The 19,760-nt window shown below is 45.5% G+C and overlaps 1 protein-coding gene across 4 annotated transcripts in view; it reads right to left on the bottom strand.

The window, feature by feature from the left end:
- The window catches only part of LOC110527692 (Rho GTPase activating protein 9), a 59,547-nt gene that overhangs the window by 27,297 nt on the left and 12,490 nt on the right, over positions 1-19,760 (bottom strand). For 2 of the 4 annotated variants that reach the window (XM_036983183.2, XM_036983186.2), the window contains exons 3-8: positions 17,763-17,964; positions 17,372-17,596; positions 15,132-15,295; positions 3,098-3,157; positions 2,754-2,876; positions 2,481-2,570 (exon numbers count right to left, since the gene is read on the bottom strand). In XM_036983183.2, coding sequence (XP_036839078.1) covers positions 2,481-2,570; positions 2,754-2,876; positions 3,098-3,157; positions 15,132-15,295; positions 17,372-17,596; positions 17,763-17,964 — 864 coding nt within the window. The remainder of the gene's footprint in view (positions 1-2,480; positions 2,571-2,753; positions 2,877-3,097; positions 3,158-15,131; positions 15,296-17,371; positions 17,597-17,762; positions 17,965-19,760) is intronic. The other 2 variants (XM_036983184.2, XM_090240669.1) reach the window with 1 other exon arrangement.

Raw genomic sequence — 19,760 nt, 5'->3', positions numbered from 1 at the left:
TCTCTTCAATAAAAGCGAAACAATTACGAAAGGACTGCCCTAAATCCTTAAAAAATACTTTAAAGAAATAATAAATCATTGGACAAATAACAATTAGATTGTTAGCACACGTCCAACATAACATAAGTAAAACAAGGTAGGCTAAATTGATTAAAAGAACATGCACAGACCTAGAAAGCAACAATAGCCAGGTAACACAAACAATCGCCTATTATTGTTTTTCACACCTTTCATTATGTGCCTGGTGTCCACATACTTTTGTTTATACAGTGTATGTTCGCCCTCTGGTTGGTATTATCATCGGAACAACTTAGTCCTTTTTGAACAAACTAAGAGCAATTTATCTATTTGACAAGCATTCCTCATTTACCACAGCAAATCCACTGTGGCAATTTATCCGACACTTTGTATGAATGGGAACTATTGTTGGTGTGGCATACTGTTACAATTTTATTTTTTTGCTATTTATGTTATCCATTAAATACAACTGTCTTTAAAATAAAAGTGTCTGTAATGGTAATTTTTTATCTAGATCGGGATGAAAGTCGCCAGGAAGCCTTGCGGTTAGAGTTGGCGCCAGCAACCGAAAGGTCTCTGGTTTGAATACCCAATCCGACAAGGTGAACAATCTGTCTATGTGCCCTTGAGCAAGGCACTTAAACCTAATTTGCTCCAGGGCTGCCGTACTTTGATGGCTGACCTGTAAAACAACACATTTCACTGCACCTATCTGGGACTGCCCATTTAAAAAAAATGTACAACTAAATCAAGTCAATCGGGGGGATTTAGTTATTTTTGCCAGAAGGGCATGGGCCGGAATCAAACCCACACTGACATGATAGGCCTATATGTGCATGCTGAAGGCAGCTGTTCTAATTGCTAGACCACCCCAGGCCTCAATTGAACTAACCTTAGGATCGCTAGAAACATTAAGATGTCCTCTGATGGCCCTCATCAGCTCAGCCAGGGAAACACAAACTGTAGGCTATTATGGGGTTTCACACCTTTCATTATGTGACGATGGATAGAGTAAAACGAGTAGCCTAAAGAATATGGACAAGTATGGCCCTACTGGTCCAAATGACTTGACTGCCCCCGCATGCAGAGAAAGAGAACTGCGGGTGTTCGATGAAAGTATAAATCACAAATCACAAGGCTCATTTGAATTCCCTGATGTGCAGGATCATGTGCAAAAAAAAAAAGACTCATCAAATGAAGATCGGACATCTGTATAATAAGTGCCTTTTGGGTCAGAACTTGTTTCTGGATGGGGCCAAAGTGTTACCAAGACAACTTGTGGAGTCTTGGTGCCATGTCTATCCATACAGCTCTGCTTGAGTGTTTAAGGCCTGCGAGACTCTCACTGTCTGCATTATATTATTAAGTAAATAAAGAAGTACATGTTGAAACTAGGAGGATGTACAGTAGACTAGTTAATAATCCCTTTTTATTTTTTTTTATTTAGTCTCTCTAACACTAATCTGGAACATGAGGTGTTATTCTGGCTCTGAGCCCTAGATGGCCCTACATTCAAAAATGGTCAGAGTAGGAGTGCTGATCTAGGATGTTTTTCATTATGATCTAAAAATGAAAAACTGATCCTAGATCAGCACCCCTATTCTGTTACTCTGCTTCTGAGCAATGCTGTCTGGGACGAGACGGCCTACACTGGCGACCAGGAAGTATGGTAGAGTGATTTTCATAGAAATAGAATAACAAGTGACATCATATCTTTCAACTACCTCGACTAACCTGTGCCCCAGCACATTGACTCTGGTACCCCTTGTGCATAGTCTCGATATTGTTATTATACTGATGCTCTTTAATTATTTGTTACTTTTATTTTTTATTTTTGACTTATCTATTTTTTACTCAACACTTATTTTGTCTTAAAACGGCATTGTTTGTTAAGGGCTTGTAGTAAGCATTTCACTGTAAGGTGAAAAGTGACAAATGTGACAAATACAATTTGATTTGATTCACCTGGTCAGCCAATGTCATGGGAAGAGCAGGTGCTCTTAATGTTCTGTATACTCCGTGTATGTCTAGGTAATGATACTGTAGTAGGGTTGAGTGACACTAACTTAGCCAGCTGTACATCTGTATATGGAGATACTTATCTGTGTAATGATTCTGTGATAACGAAATCTTGTGTGTGTAGCTAGAATACTCTAGCAGGAAATAGGGTAGAGTGGTGTTAAGCCAGTCAAAAGTACATCTCTGTGTATTGATACTGTGATGCTCTGATTGTGTGATGATAACATAGCTATGTGACAAGATAACACACCCTCAGGGATACAGTACACCACTTATCCTCTGAAGCCTCTGGGTGTCTTCAGGCATACTGCTATAGGCCACAAGAAATCAAATGAAGACCATTACCCTGTGCATGCCATACATGCGGTTGAAATTGCAACCATTTGTATAGACATTAGGACAGATACCGTGTGACAGGAAACAGAGCCTGTAGGTGGGCCTACCCTGTGCATGTTGCCATTTCCTGTGCCTGGGATGGGTAATGACAGGTTGTTGGTGTCCTGTGGAAATGTCTGTGGCTGCATCGGACTAGCCTATAGCAGGGAAGAGAGTATAGGTGTTAGTTTCAATGTACATCTGTCCCACCATTTTTAATTGCTAGCAATACTAACATCAGTTTTGATAGATAGACTCTATTGTCAAAAAAATAATACTGTTTAACAATAAGTGGGCAGTTCTCATTAACATAAGACCCTACTTTCTATTATGTCTGTTACCCAGCTGGGAGTCCGTTCGCGGGCTCTGCGGGGGGGTTTCCAAGACCTCTCCTTGGTAACGGTGTTTGCATAGAAACATCGCCCTGTGCTGGGGTCCGAGTACTGCTCCCATAGGTCCAGCACCTGCAGAGCCACAATGGAGTAAGTGTATTACTTTTTTGTGTCATCCTCTATGATATAATGTATGCACGTTGTGTTGGCTATGTGATTTTTTTTTAAAAATGGTTTGAAAGGAACTCTCACTCAAACCTAAAAACATATTAGTAAGCCTATTTTAGGTTAAAAAACATTACGTTTTTTGCCTCCATCAGAATCAAATGGTGAAATAAACAAACAAAATTCACCTGTAGTGGTCGCTGACCGGGGGCAGGACTGGGGGGTTCTGCTTGGCTCCTCCTCTTTACCTGATGTAGGGCAGAGTAGAGAGGAGAACCCGTCCACATCAACATGAAAACGTGGCTTATAGAAAACCTTAAGGTCACCAATATCTACTAACTCCAGTGAATGGGTACATAATGTAATGTAGGATATAGGAAGCCATATATTGCACTGAAATAGATTGAAAAGTAAAGAACATCATATGGAAAATCATCTTTCCATGAAAGCTATAGTGATGATGCTATAGTGATGATGCTATAGTGATGAAGCTATAGTGATGATGAGGCTATAGTGATGATGAAGCTATAGTGATGATGAGGCTACCTGGGGTGGCAGGGCGCCGAAAGGTTGCAAGATCGATTCCCTGAGCTGGTAAAGGTAAAAATTATGTTGTTCAACACCTGAACAAGACGGTTAACCCACTGTTCCTAGGCCATCATTGAAAATAAGAATATGTTCTTAACTGCCTTGCCTGGTAAAATAAAATAAAAATACAATGCAGCTTTACCCCCCCATGTTACATAACTATAGTCTTTCTACTAATGATGGCTGAGTGGCATTTGCAACCTATAGATTATACCAGTGTTTCCTAAACTAGGGGGATTTGAAAATGGGGTTATGTCAGAAGCCTCTAGACGCATTTATAATAAACAGAGCAGTTTCAGTTTTCTTCCTACAGATGTGGCTCTATCTTTTGAACCGTTTAAGCTACAAAATATTGTGACCACATCACTTAAAGATAATGCACTTGTTCCTGAGAGTCTTATCTGTCTGTTTCCCTCTACAATGCCCACAAGCCGTACAGGACTCATTAGAACAGAATGGACAAGACCAGGCACCAGTGGCTACCCGTCATTCATGTTTTGAGCCCCACATGTTTTAGGTGGGAATGCTTGTCACATTTTTTAGGGGGGGTTTCCTGTTTTGCATGTTATTTTGGCATTACTTCATGTCACATGTCAGTTTGGAAACAATGTAAATAATATATATATATATCATTGAGTTAATAAAGCCATGGAATCCGGATGAGCCAGCACGGGAGCCGAGGTAAACAGAGCCTTCAGGTGACCAAAAGCTCCGTCCGCCTCAGCCGACCACTGCAACCGCATCAGTCAGCAGTGAAGTAATGGGAGCTGCCACCTTACCAAAACCCCGGATAAACCTCCGGTAGTAGTTGGCAAACCCTAGAAACTGCTGCACTTCCTTTACCGTGGTGGGAGTCGGCCAATTACGCACGGCTGAAATGCGGTCACTCTCCATATCCACCCCTGACGTGGAAATGCGGTACCCTAGGAAGGAGACGGACTGTTGGAAGAACAGACATTTCTCAGCCTTGGAGTACAGGTCATGCTCCAACAGTCGACCAAGCACCCTGCGCACCAAGGACACATGCTCGGCACATGTAGCGGAATATATCAGAATGTCGTCGATATACACCACTACACCCTGCCCGTGCAGGTCCCGGAAAATCTCGTCAACAAATGCCAGGAAGACTGATGGAGCATTCATCACCCCGTACGGCATGATGAGGTACTCACAGTGCCCTGATGTGGTACTAAATGCCGTCTTCCACTTGCCCCCCTCCCAGATACGCACCAGGTTGTAAGCGCTCCTGAGATCCAATTTTGAGAAGAAGCTGTGCATTGACTCGATTGTACTGGCGATGAGAGGCAGCGGGTAGCTGAACCTCACAGTAATCTGATTGATACCTCTATAGTCAATACACGGGCGCAGACCTCCATCCTTCTTCTTCACAAAAAAAACCTAGAGGAAGCAGGTGAAGTGGAGGGCTGAATGTATCCCTGCCCAAGGGATTCAGAGACATATGTTTCCATAGCCGCCATCTCCTCCTTGGAAGTGCTGCGTCTACTAGGAGATTTAAAGCACAATTCCCCCACCGATGGGGTGGTAATTGAGTCGCCTTCTTCTTACAGAAGGCGAGAGATAAATCTGCATATTCCGAGGGGATGCGCACGGTGGAGACCTGGTCTGGACTTTCCACCAAACCCCTACACTCCTCCCTGAGCACTCTCGTGACCACCACTTGAGAACCCTCTGTTGCCACGAAATAGTGGGATCATGACAGGCCAACCAGGGTAGGCCAAGCACCACAGGAAACGCAGGAGAATCAATAAGGAAGAGACTGATTCTCTCCTTGTGACCCTCCTGCGTAACCATGCTTAGTGGAGCCGTGGCCTCCCTAATCAGCCCTGACCCGAATGGTCGACTATCTAGGGGGTGCACAGGGAAGTGCATATCCACAGGAACAAGGGGAATCCCTAAACTATGTGTAAATGAACGGTAAATAAAAGTCCCAGCTGCGCCTGAATCTACGAGCGCCTTATGCTGGGAATGCGGGGAAAACTCCGGAAATTTGATAAACACATACATGTGGGCAACAGGGGGCTCTGGGTGAGCCTGGCGCTGACTCACCTGGGGTGACATGATAGTGCCCTGCCTGCTGACTCGACTCCCTGAGGAACCTCCCCAGCACCGACCAGCGGTGTACCCTCTGCGGCCACAGATGGTGCAGGGAATGACCCCTCCTCCGGTCGCCCTAAGCGCAGCACCTCCCAGCTCCATGGGCGTCGGAGCGGAGGTGCTGGGGGATGGAACTGACAGGCCCCGTCCCGGACATCCGCATGTAGCTAGCAGGTTGTCCAGCCGGATAAACAGGTCCACCAGCTGGTTCAACCTGAGGGTGGTGTCTCGACAGGCCAACTCCCGACGGACGTCCTCGCGCAGACTGCACTGGTAGTGATCGATCAGGGCCCTGTCGTTCCATCCCGCGCTGGCGGCCAGGGTCCGGAAGTCCAATGCGAAATCCTGCGCGCTCCTTGTCCCCTGCCTCAAGTGGAACAGACGTTCACCTGCGTAACGGTCCTTCACTCCATAAGGCGTTGGCCCACTGCAGGGCTTTGCCTGAGAGGCAGGAGCGGTGGACGATCGCCAGGTAGAGCTCCAGCTGGATTAGGAACCCGTGGCATCCGGCACCCGTCCCATCATACTCCCTTGGGAGCGCGAACCGAATCCCGCTGGGACCGGGTGAAGAAGGGGTGGACAGTGGGGCCTGCTGTAGTGGGGCTGATTGTAGGCGCTGGACGACCTCCTCCTCTCTCCCAACGATCCATCATTTGCAGCACGCGATCCATGGCGATGCCCAGACGTTGCAATATGGTCGCGTGCTGCTGGACGTGCTCCTCTACGTTCACAGGGAGGGCTTGCTCCTGCTGACTCCATTTATGGTGAGGGATTCTGTAAAGGTCCTGTGTGTAGCTGGTGTAGAGAGTCAGGCGCAGGACAGCAGATATGAGTAAACAACGTACTTTACTCAAAATGTAAAAAAATACTAAGCCACATGGCGAGTCCACAAAAGCGGACCGATGTACAATAAACAATCACTCACAAACACAACATGGGGAACAGAGGGTTAAATAATAAACAAGTAATTGGGTGAGTGAAGCCAGGTGTGTAAAGACAAAGACAGAACAAATGGAAAATGAAAGTGGATCGGCAGTGGCTAGAAAGCCAGTGACGTCGACCGCAGAACGCCGCCCGAACAAGGAGAGGGACCGACTTCGGCGGAAGTTGTGACAACCCAATTAAAAAATAAACATTGGCCATTGATTAAATCACCTTTTTTTTACATGGTGGGGTTACATTTTTTTTTAAATATCAAAACAGGGTCACGGGCCAAAACATTTTGGAAACCCCTGGATTATACTGTGAAAGACACGCATGCGCACGGACACTCACACACACACGGACACATAAGACTGCTGTGTCAGTGTACTCCAGGGGAATGCACTGAGGTCTAACATTCTGAGCACTGAGGACAAACTAGTTTTTAATAAATAAACTAGTTTTGTAATAGCACGTAATACTGCATCTCTATCAATACTAAAAATATCAAGAGAGAGGCTGGATTCATGTTCAATTACAAAACATTGGAAAACAGAAAGGAAAACATCGCACACTGCTGCTCATGCTCCCAGGTGATATTTATTAAGAACGTTTCGACCCTTAGGTCTTCATCAGGCATCCATATCCCAGGTGGGGGTGGAAGGTCGTATATATAGGGGCAGTACTCAGTGACATCACTTCCTGAAACAGGAGGTAACATATTTTAATTTATAACATAGTTTCACAACGTTAACATTATGCGTATCAAAATATATGATCATGCATCAATTAGGATAAACATTTTTTTTTACTTATTGAAACTATAAAAACGGTTTAAAGTAAAACTCCTCATTAAGGCCAAGAAGAGACAGTGTGTTGAGCCTGTGGATCCAGAAAGATTCCCATTCGAAGAAGTTTCCTCTCAATGTCACCTCCCCTGCGTGACATCTTGACCATTTCTATTCCAATGTACAGTGCCTTGCGAAAGTATTCGGCCCCCTTGAACTTTGCGACCTTTTGCCACATTTCAGGCTTCAAACATAAAGATATAAAACTGTATTTTTTTGTGAAGAATCAACAACAACTGGGACACAATCATGAAGTGGAACGACATTTATTGGATATTTCAAACCTTTTTAACAAATCAAAAACTGAAAAATTGGGCGTGCAAAATTATTCAGCCCCCTTAAGTTAATACTTTGTAGCGCCACCTTTTGCTGCGATTACAGCTGTAAGTCGCTTGGGGTATGTCTCTATCAGTTTTGCACATCGAGAGACTGAAATGTTTTCCCATTCCTCCTTGCAAAACAGCTCGAGCTCAGTGAGGTTGGATGGAGAGCATTTGTGAACAGCAGTTTTCAGTTCTTTCCACAGATTCTCGATTGGATTCAGGTCTGGACTTTGACTTGGCCATTCTAACACCTGGATATGTTTATTTTTGAACCATTCCATTGTAGATTTTGCTTTATGTTTTGGATCATTGTCTTGTTGGAAGACAAATCTCCGTCCCAGTCTCAGGTCTTTTGCAGACTCCATCAGGTTTTCTTCCAGAATGGTCCTGTATTTGGCTCCATCCATCTTCCCATCAATTTTAACCATCTTCCCTGTCCCTGCTGAACAAAAGCAGGCCCAAACCATGATGATGCCACCACCATGTTTGACAGTGGGGATGGTGTGTTCAGCTGTGTTGCTTTTACGCCAAACATAACGTTTTGCATTGTTGCCAAAAAGTTCAATTTTGGTTTCATCTGACCAGAGCACCTTCTTCCACATGTTTGGTGTGTCTCCCAGGTGGCTTGTGGCAAACTTTAAACAACACTTTTTATGGATATCTTTAAGAAATGGCTTTCTTCTTGCCCCTCTTCCATAAAGGCCAGATTTGTGCATATTTGTGCAGATTTGTTGTCCTATGGACAGAGTCTCCCACCTCAGCTGTAGATCTCTGCAGTTCATCCAGAGTGATCATGGGCCTCTTGGCTGCATCTCTGATCAGTCTTCTCCTTTTATGAGCTGAAAGTTTAGAGGGACGGCCAGGTCTTGGTAGATTTGCAGTGGTCTGATACTCCTTCCATTTCAATACTATCGCTTGCAGAGTGCTCCTTGGGATGTTTAAAGCTTGGGAAATCTTTTTGTATCCAAATCCGGCTTTAAACTTCTTCACAACAGTATCTCGGACCTGCCTGGTGTGTTCCTTGTTCTTCATGATGCTCTCTGCGCTTTTAACGGACCTCTGAGACTATCACAGTGCAGGTGCATTTATACGGAGACTTGATTACACACAGGTGGATTGTATTTATCATCATTAGTCATTTAGGTCAACATTGGATCATTCAGAGATCCTCACTGAACTTCTGGAGAGAGTTTGCTGCACTGAAAGTAAAGGGGCTGAATAATTTTGCACGCCCAATTTTTCAGTTTTTGATTTATTAAAAAAGTTTGAAATATCCAATAAATGTCGTTCCACTCCATGATTGTGTCCCACTTGTTGTTGATTCTTCACAAAAAAATACAGTTTTATATCTTTATGTTTGAAGCCTGAAATGTGGCAAAAGGTCGCAAAGTTCAAGGGGGCCGAATACTTTCGCAAGGCACTGTATCTCAGAGCTAATAGGATGTCCAGCTTGTACAAAATGAGCAGCAACCTGATTTTTTCCAAGTACAATGTTATTGTTCACTGTGCATGTTTAAATGCATGTTTGCGCAACAATCCTTTTGTGTGTGTGCGTGTGTTTCCTGTTTCTTAATCTGTCGTGCACTGGGGGTAAAGGAAATGACTGTGGTTTCATGGCAATGACGTGTGTCACTGCTGTTTTACCTTCAATTGACAGGAAACACCTAAATCTGACTCCAACCTAGGATTGCAGAGGATGGGTATATTACTGGAATCTTTCTAAGTTTACCAGTATACTGGTAACTTTCAGGTTTTTCTAGTGGCCTTTTGGTGTGCTTCAGATTATCACAGGTGTCTTATCCCTTATCACATGTAAAATATTTAAAATAATCAAATAAGCTTTTTTTTAATCGAGAAAAGAAATGACAAAGCTATAAAACATTTTCCTAAATATAAACCATCAACTTGCATACAATGATGGGTTTTAGCATGAAATATCCTTTACACACTTTTATTTATTTGACTATGTCAATATGTCTTTGTTGTAAATGTTTTGATGCCTGCCCCTGACCCTGAGCCTGCCTGCCATCCTGTACCTTTCCCCCACTACTCTGGTTATCGACCCCTGCCTGCCTTGACCTGTCGTTTGCATCCCCTGTTGCTGTAATGAACATTGTTACTCCGACACAGTCTGCATCTGGGTCTTACCTTCAAAATCAAACCTGAAAGCACGAATTGGCCATGACTGACCCAGCAGACCCGGGCCAGCTGCGCGATGCCATATCCTCCCAAGGAGCCACCATCGGGAGGCACAAGGAACTGCTTCGTGGCATTATGGAGGGGGACCAAACGTTGGCTGAATGACATGACCGGGCATTGGGCAGTTTGCTGGAGCAGTTCCGTGGGTTGTCTGGGAGGCAATCTACCACGGTGCTAACCCCACAGCCCCTCAGTAACCCAGCTGATAGCAGCTCCGTCTCATCGCCCACTCCGCCTTCTCGGGAGCCCCGTTAACCCAACCCGGAACGCTTCAATTGAGAGTTTAGCACCTGTCGGGCATTTCTAGCTCAGTGTGCCCTCTTTTTCGAGCTCCAAAAATAGCTCTCATGACACTGATATACGGGAGGGCTCTCGCCTGGGCTACTGCTGTATGGGAACAACAGCCGACCATATGCGTTAGTCTGGAGGTGTTCGTGGGAGAGGTGAAGAAGGTTTTTACGCCCCGTTCTTTGGGAGAGAAGCTGCCCGGAAGCCAATCCAGCTTTGGCAGGACTCCTGCAGTGTGGCCGACTATGCGATGGATTTCCGTACATTGGCAGTGGAGAGTGCTTGGAACAAGGAAGCACTGTTCGATATGTTCCTGCACGGCGTCTCGGAGGAGGTCAAGGACGAGATTTCTGCTTGGGAGTTACCTATGGATCTCGATTCCCTCATCGCTTTGACCATCCAAATCGATGGGCAACTACAGGAACGAAGGAGGGAGAGGAAATTTGACTTCCTCACATGTCCAGGGATCCCACCTTGCCTCAGAGTTATCCCGGAAGTCCCCGACAATCCCGTTGCCGAGAGAACCCGAGGCTTCCAGACCTTTCCCGAGAGTCGCAAAAACGGCTGAGTCACCGCTTCCCGAGCCTCTGCAACTAGGTAAAGCTGGGCTATTGCTAGTTGTATTACCTCGGAGCCCGAAACCATCCTTCCCACCTCATGCCTGGCGATGGCACTCAGATGGGGTATAGGGAAACAGGTCTGGGAGGCACAGCGTTCCCAGCTGCACCCCGGGGGGGTCCAGAGAACCGGATGTTTGTGCCTGACGCGGTACGCTCCACGGTCCTGGAGTGGACCCACTCTTCCAGACTGGCACACCATGGACTCTGACGTCGGCCCTCCTCAAGACCGCCTCCAGGCATCGATGACAAGCAGACCGCCATCGGACCCGGCTCCCTGGTATCGTCTCGGGCAGAAGGTATGGCTATCCACCCGGGATCTGCCCCTCTGGGTGGAATCCCGCAAACTCTACCCCCGGTTTATCCGTATATTTCCCATCTGCAAAATTATTAGCCCCTCTGCTGTCTTCTGTTGCCCCGTACCCTTGGTATACATCCCACCTTTCATGTGTCCAGAGTTAAACCCATGTCTCACAGCCCTTTGTCTCCTGTTTCCAGGCCCACCCCTCTCCCCCGTCCCATCGACAGCCAACGGTGAGGCGTCTCCGGAATGTTCGACCTCGGGGCAGGGGGTTCCAGTATCTGGTTGACTGGGAGGGTTAAGGCCCAGAGGAGAGGTATAACCCGGAGGAGAGGTGCTGGGTCCCCGCCAGGGACATCCTGGATCCAGGCCTCATCACGGATTTTCCACGCTGACACCCCAGTCAACCAGGTATGTGCCCAGGTAGGATGCCAGGTGGCGCCCTTAGGGGGGGTACTGTCACACCCTGATCTGTTTCACCTGTTTCAACTGTCTTTGTGATTGTCTCCACCCCCCTCAAGGTGTCGTCCATCTTCCCCATTAACCCCTGTTGCCAGTTAGTCTTTTTGGTCAAGTCAACCAGCGAGTTTTGTCTCGGCTCCTGCTTTTCTCCAGTCTCTCTTTTTCTCACCCTCCAGGTTTTGACCCTTGCCTGTCCTGACTCCGAGCCCGTCTGCCTGACCATGAGCCTTGCTGTCCTGGCCCCCACAGCCCTGGTGCTGTAATAAACATTGTTACTCCGACACAGTCTGCATCTGGGTCTTACCTTCAAACCTGATAATAGGGATATTTTTTCTTTAACCAAATGATCTATCCACTAGAAACCCATGGAAAAATGGACACAGATATAAAAAGTAAAACAACTTTTTATTTTTTATTATTCAAGTATAAATGACCAAAGTTACCATAGAATGCCACAAATTACTATAGGTAACTTTAGTAAATTAATGGTAGCTTTTGCAACCCTACTCCGACTTAATCCCTCACAATAGGCCTGACCTGTTTATCAAATCAAACATTATTTGCCACATGCGCTGAATACAACAGGTGTTGTATTGCCGTGAATTGCTTAACCAACAATGTAGTTCAAGAAAGAGTTAAGAAAATATTTACCAAATAAACTAAAGTAAAAACAAATAAGTAAAACAATAAAATAACAAAAACGAGGCTAGAGTTGAAGTTGGAAGTTTACATACACCTTAGCCAAATACATTTAAACTCAGTTTTTCACAATTCCTGACATTTCATCCTAGTATAAATTCTGTGTCTTAGGTCAGTTAGGAGCACCACTTTATTTTAAGACTGTGAAATGTCATAATAATAGTAGAGAGAATTATTTATTTCAGCGTTTATTTCTTTCATCACATTCCCAGTGGGTCAGACGTTTACATACACTCAATTAGTATTTGGTAGCATTGCCTTTAAATTGTTTAACTTGGGTCAAATGTTTTGGGTAGCCTTCCACAAGCTTCCCACAATAAATTGGGTGAATTTTGGCCCATTCCTCCTGACAGAGCTGGTGTAACTGAGTCAGGTTTGTAGGCCTCCTTGACCACAACGTTTCTATGGGATTGAGGTCAGGGCTTTGTGATGGCCACTCCAATACCTTTACTTTGTTGTCCTTAAGCCATTTTGCCACAACTTTGGAAGTATGTATGGGGTCATTGGGGCCATTTGGAAGACCCATTTGCGACCAAGCTTTAACTTTCTGACTGATGTCTTGAGCTGTTGCTTCAATACATTCACATAATTTTCCTCCCTCATGATGCCATCTATTTTGTGAAGTGCACCAGTCCCTCCTGCAGCAAAGCTCCCCCACAACATGATGCTACCACCCCAGTGCTTCACGGTTGGGATGGGGTTCTTCGGCTTGCAAGCCTCTCCCTTTTTCCTCCAAACATAACGATGATCATTATGGCCAAACTGTTCTATTTCTGTTTCATCAGACCAGAGGACATTTCTCCAAAAATACAAACCGTAGTCTGGCTTTTTATCGTGGGTTTGGAGCAGTGGCTTCTTCCTTGCTGAGCGGCCTTTCAGGTTATGTCGATATAGGACTCGTTTTACTGTGGATATAGATACTCTTGTATCCGTTTCCTCCAGCATCTTCACAAGGTCCTTTGCTGTTGTTCTGAGATTGATTTGCACTTTTTGCACCAAAGTATGTTCATCTCTAGGAGACAGAACGCGTCTCCTTCTTGAGTAGTATGATGGCTGAGTGGTCAGATGGTGTTTATACTTGTGTGCTATTGTTTGTACAGATGAATGTGGTACCTTCAGGCGTTTGGAAATTGCTCCCAAGGATGGACCAGGTCTTGGCTGATTTCTTGGCTGATTTCTTTTGATTTTCCCATGATGTCAAGCAAAGAGGCACTGAGTTTGAATGTAGCCCTTGAAATACATCCACAGGTGCACCTCCAAATGACTAAAATGATGTCAATTAGCCTATCAGAAGCTTCTAAAGCCATGACATCATTTTCTGGAATTTTCCAAGCTGTTTAAAGGCACAGTCAACTTAGTGTATGGAAACTTCTGACCCACTGGAATTGTGATACACTGAATTATAAGTGAAATAATCTGTCTGTAAACAACTGTCTGGAAAATTACTTGTGTCATGCACAAAGTAGATGTCCTAACCGACTTGCCAAAACTATAGTTTGTTAACAAGAAATTTGTGGAGTTGTTGAAAAACTAGTTTTGATGACTCCAACCTAAGTGTATGTAAACTTCCAACTTCAACTGTATATACAGGGGGTACCGGTACCGAGTCAATGTACAGGTTAGTCAAGGTCATTTGTACATTTGTACCTCTGTAAGGGTGTGTGTGTGTGTGTGTGTTCGTGCATGTAAAGTATGGCATGCATGGCCAGTAGCAGGTGTTCACTTAGGGGCAGGAGGGCTCATTTGAACCATGGCAGATTTACATTATTGTGGAGCCACAGAGCTAGTAGACAGCTATTGCAAAAAGCTTTCAGCCTCTTCTGGGCCATTCTGGGAGATGGCAGGACTTTTATTGTGGCTTATATTAAGACAACATTAACATTCCCATGTGTGTGTGTGTGTTTTGAGGGAAAATAGGAGCATGTGACATGGATGTTGCTCTAATCCTGCTTACTGAGCTTAGAGACGAGAGAGAGAGAGAGATAGTGAAGAAAAGCCCTTGGGAGAGAGAGAGAAAGAGAGAGAGAGAGAGAGAGAGAGAGAGAGAGAGAGAGAGAGAGAGAGAGAGAGAGAAGAAAAGCCATTGGGAGAGAGAGAGAGGGGGAGAGAAGAGAGAGGGAGGAAGGAGGCGCAGAGATGAATCGGAGGATAATAAGTAAGAGAGGAAAGAAAGAGAGATGGCCCATCCAGAGACAAGAAAAATACAGGGCTAGATGTCAACTCTCATAAAATCACAACATTCATGTTCACTCACGGAGTGGCTTTTTGAACGCCATCCAAAAACCATCCCGCCTGGACTCTAACTTGGCAGTGGCTGATTCTTGTTTTAATATGAATGGATGTTGGCTCTAACAAAAAGCTAAATGGTTTATTTGTTATCACAAATCAACATGTTTGTTTTACCACAACCATCATCAGTACCTGTTGAAGGATTATCTCGGTCGGCACCCAGAACCTAATCTCACTTGTGCGATAGCCAGCTACTCGATGCAATGGTATAATTAGTCTATCACGAGAGACTAGATTAGGGATAGCTGTTATTATATAGCCTCATCATTAAGCCATACACGGAATGACAATGATAGAAGAGTTGGCAACAGCACATAGGTGTATGGTATGAGACTAGTTATAACTTCACTTCCCAAATGATGTACATATGTATCTGAAGTAGCATAGCTCTAGTCTCTCAGTCCGTGTGTCTTTCTGGAGTAGCATACAGTACCTGTCTGTGTGTCTTGGTGTGTTGGCCAAGGCTATCTGAAGTAGCATAGCTCAAACCTATGCCTCTTGTCTGCGTGTTTCCTCTCTCTGTATGTGTCTGTGTGTGTGTCTGTATCTTGGCCCACTTGGCCCAGTCTTACCTGCAGATGGCTGTGTCTGCGGGCGGCCTCTGCCATTTCCCACTGGCTGAGGGACTTGGCAGCACCACCGATGGGCGTGCTCCATCCACTGAGCCCCATCTCGAGCCCCATTTCCCTCACCTCGATCTCCTCATAAGGGTTCGGCAAGTTGCTGGAGCTCTTACCTAAAGGACCAAAGTGGGAAAAGGGTAATCAGGCTCTATGTATTATCCTTAATCATTTTAATGTCATGCATGGTGCATTCGGAAAGAATTCAAGCCCCTTGGCTCTATCATTTTGTTACGTTACAGCCTTATTCTAAAATGTATTCAATTAACTTCTTTCTTTATCAATCTACATACAATACCCCATAATGAAAGCAAAAACAGGTTTTTAGACATTTTTGAAAATGTATTAAAAATAAAAAACAGAAATACCTTATTTACATAGGTTTTAAGACGCTTTTCTATGAGACTCGAAATTTAGCTCAGGTGGATCCTGTTTCCATTGATAATCCTTGAGATGTTTCTAAAACTTGATTGGAGTCCATCTGCGGTAAATTCAATTTATTGGACGTGATTGGAAAGGCACACACCTGTCTCACAGTTGACAGAGCATGTCAGAGCAAAAAATAAGCCATGAGGTCGAAGGAATTGTCCGTAGAGCTCCAAGACAGGATTGCTTTCGAGGCACAGATTCCAGAAGGACAACGATCTCTGCAGCACTCCACCATTCAGGCCTTTATGGTAGAGTGGCCAAATGAAAGCCACTCCTCAGTAAAATACCTAAGACAGCCCACTTGGAGTTTGCCAAAAGGCACCTAAAGACTCTCAGACCATGAGAAACACATTTCTCTAGTCTGATGAAATTAAGATGGAACTTTTTGGCCTGAATGCCAAGCATCATGCTGTGGGGATGTTTGTTAGCTGCAGTGACTGGGTGTTTAGTCAGGATCGAGGGAAAGATGAACGGAGCAAAGTAGAGATCCAAGATTCACCTTCCAACAGGACAGCGAGCCCAAGCACAAAGCCAAGACAACGCAGGGTTGGCTTCGGGAGAAGTCTCTGAATTTTCTTGAGTAGCCCAGCCAGAGCCCGGACTTGAACCCGATCTCTAGAGAGACCTGAAAATAGCTGTGCAGTGACACTCCCCATCCAACCTGACAGAGCTTGAGAGGATCTGCAGAAAATAATAGGAGAAACGTCCCAATTATAGGTATGCCAAGCTTGCAGCATCATACCCAACAAGACTCAAGGCTGTAATCGCTGCCAAAGGTGCTTCAACAAAGTACGAAGTAAAGGGTCCGAATATTGTGGTGTACCGTGGACAAGCCACCAGGGGAAGACCCGTCGGAGGGGACAGGAGGACAACCCCACCACCGTGGGGTCACCTCACATGGAATTGCCCAGGTCAAGAGGAGTCGATGCCAACAGCGGACCCCGGAGACAAGCTGGGCTGGTGAAAGTCGATGGTCACGACACCCACACCCACTCTGATGAATTACGGGAGTGTGGTAACGCTCGTACAAGCCCGCCTGCTGGCCCTTCCGACCGACTGTGATGTCCATCTCCTGTGTCCACGTCGACACCAAGCGGTATTCGACCGGGTAGGCCACCATCGTAACGCCGCAAAGAAGCTGCCAGACGGACGAGAGCGGGGATGGACCGGCGTCTGCGCAGCCCGGAAGTAAGCGTTTGCCTACCGACCCGGAGTTGGGGTCCAACGGGGCGCCGGAACCAACCTTACCTGGTGAATAACCTGAGGAGGAGCCCATGCTCCCCCTCCTCGATTTTGAGGGAAACACTGAGCGGTATAGCTTCCCCCCTTACCGATCTGACCAGGGCCCGCCTCCCAAAAACAGTGAAGTGTCCGGATGAGGCTGAAGCGGCATTCAGGCACCTGAAGGAAGCCCTGTGCTCCCATCCGATTCTCGTGACATATCACGTTGTGGAAATCTGAAAAATCTGTTTTTGCTTTGTCATTATGGGTTATTGTGTATAGATTGATGAGGGGGAAAACAATTGAACCATTTTAGAATAAAGCTGTAACATAACAAAATGTGGAAAAAGTCAAGGGGTATGAATACTTTCCGAATGCAATGTATGTGTTGTTGTCTCCGGCTGGAGCAGCCTTCTATGTAGTCCAAAAAAGAAAAGGCGATAGCACCACCCATAAAAGGCCACAACAATTGAAGCATTAAGACCATGAAGTCAAAGCCAGACTTGTACTGTATGTACTTTAATTATCAAGAAAAATCTTACTTCGGGGGATGGGGGCCGAGTGGCCCATGGGGGTCTTGGGGCCCCCAGGGACCATGAGTTGTCCGGTGGAATAGGTAGCAGTGTTGGAGGGGAGCGCAGCGAGGGGCATGGTTGGGAAGTGGCCCCCTCCTCCTCCCAGACCTGGGGTAGGGCTGTGACAGTTGACTCCTCTGAAGGCACTGTGAGAGTTGATGTCCTCCATGGAACGACAGAAGGTTTTGGGCACTGTTGTGGAAGGAGAGGAGAGGAGAAGGGAGAAGAGTGAACGAAATAAGATCGATGTGTGTGTTTATTACATGTTTGTATTAGCTAAGGGCCCATGGAGATTAATTGACCGTATGACACAGAAAACACACAACCCCACCCCATTCCACCCCCTCCCCGTACTCACCCCACACCCCCGTACCTGAGTACTGGTAGTTAGAGCAGGGAGAGAGAGATGACCGGGTCAGGAGTCTCATGTTGCCGTGGTTTGACATATTGTTGTTGACATGTTGTCGTACTGATGACAGAGGAGTGATGGGCACCTCCACCACATACGTAGCCGGGACATACAGGGGTTTGGCTTTACTGGCTGCCCCAATCCTCCGAACCTGGTAATAAAAATATATACACTGAACAAAAATATATACGCAAAACGCAACAATTTCAAAGATTTTACTGAGTTACAGTTCATATAAGGAAATCAGTCAAATCCTTTCATCAGCTATCCGGGTGACATCTATTAGTCACAGACACCTTTAAAATAGTAGTGGCGTGGATCAGAAAACCAGTCAGTATCTGGTATGACCGCCATTTTCCTCAAGCAGGGTGACACATCTCCTTCGCATAGTGTTGATCAGGCTGTTGATTGTGGCCTGTGGAGTGTTGTCCCGCTCCTTTTCAATGACTGTGTGAAGTTACTGGATATTGGCGGGAACTGGAACACGCTGTCGTACACATAGATCCAGAGCATCCCAAACGTGCTCAATGGGTGACATGTCTGGTGTGTATGCAGGCCATGGAAGAACTGAGAAATTTTCAGCTTCGTAAAATTGTGTACGGATCCTTGTGACATGGGGCCATGCATTATCATTCTGAAATATGAGGTGATGGCGGCGGATGAATGGCACAACAATGGGCCTCAGGATCTCGTCACGATATCTCTGTGCATTCAAATTGCCATCGATAAAATGTAATTGTGTTCGTTGTCCGTAATCCCCCCAACCCCTCTTTCACGCTACTGCTACTCTGTTCATTATATATGCATAGTCACTCTAACCATATCTACATGTACATACTACCTCAATCAGCCTGACTAACCGGTGTCTGTATGTAGCCTCGCTACTTTTATGGCCTAGCTACTGTATATAGCCTCTCTCTTTGATTTCTTTACTTACCTATTGTTCACCCAATACCTTTTTTGCACTATTGGTTAGAGCCTGTAAGTAAGCATTTCACTGTAAGGTCTACTACACCTGTTGTATTCGGCGCACGTGACAAATAAACTTTGATTTGATTTGATTTATGCCTGCCCATACCATAACCCCACCTCCACCATGGGGCACTCTGTTTACAACGTTGACATCAGCAAACCGCTTGCCCATATGACGCCATCTGCCCAGTTCAGTTGAAACCGGGATTCATCCATGAAGAGCACACTTCTCCAGCGTGCCAGTGGCCATCGAAGGTGAGCATTAGTCCATTGAAGTTGGTTACGACGTCGAACTGCAGTCAGGTCAAGACCCCGGTGAGGACAACGAGCTTGCAGATGAGCTTCCCTGAGATAGTTTCTGACAGTTTGTGCAGAAATTCTTTGGTTGTGCAAACCCACAGTTTCATCAGCTATCCGGGTGGCTGGTCTCAGACGATCCCACAGGTGAAGAAGACGGATGTGGAGGTCCTGGGCTGGCGTGGTTATACATGGTCTGCAGTTGTGAGGCCGGTTGGTGTATTGCCAAATTCTATAAAATTACATTGGAGGTGGCTTATGGTAGAGAAATTAACATATATTCTCTGGCAACAGCTCTGGTGGACATTCCTTCAGTCAGCAATTGCAAGCACATTCAAAACTAGAGGCATCTGTGGTATTGTGTTGTGTGACAAAACTGCACATTTTAGAGTGGCCTTTTATTGTTTGCAGCACAAGGTGCACCTGTGTAAAGATCATGCTGTTTAATCTGCTTCTTGATATGCCACACCTGTCAGGTGTATGGGTTATCTTGGCAAAGGAGAAATGCTCACTGACAGAGATGCAAACAAATTTGTGCACAAAATTTGTGCACAAGCTTCTTGTGCGTATGGAACATTTCTGGGATCTTTTATTGCAGCTCATGAAACATGGGACCAACACTTTACATGTTGTGTTTATATTTTTGTTCAGTATATATGCCATTTAGCAGATGCTCTT

This window comes from Oncorhynchus mykiss, chromosome 7 (genome assembly GCF_057628025.1).
Source record: "Oncorhynchus mykiss isolate SJ-2025 chromosome 7, ASM5762802v1, whole genome shotgun sequence".
NCBI classification, from domain to species: Eukaryota; Metazoa; Chordata; class Actinopteri; order Salmoniformes; family Salmonidae; genus Oncorhynchus; species Oncorhynchus mykiss.
Note: the sequence above shows the minus strand (reverse complement) of the source record. Positions and strands in the feature narration are given on the sequence as shown.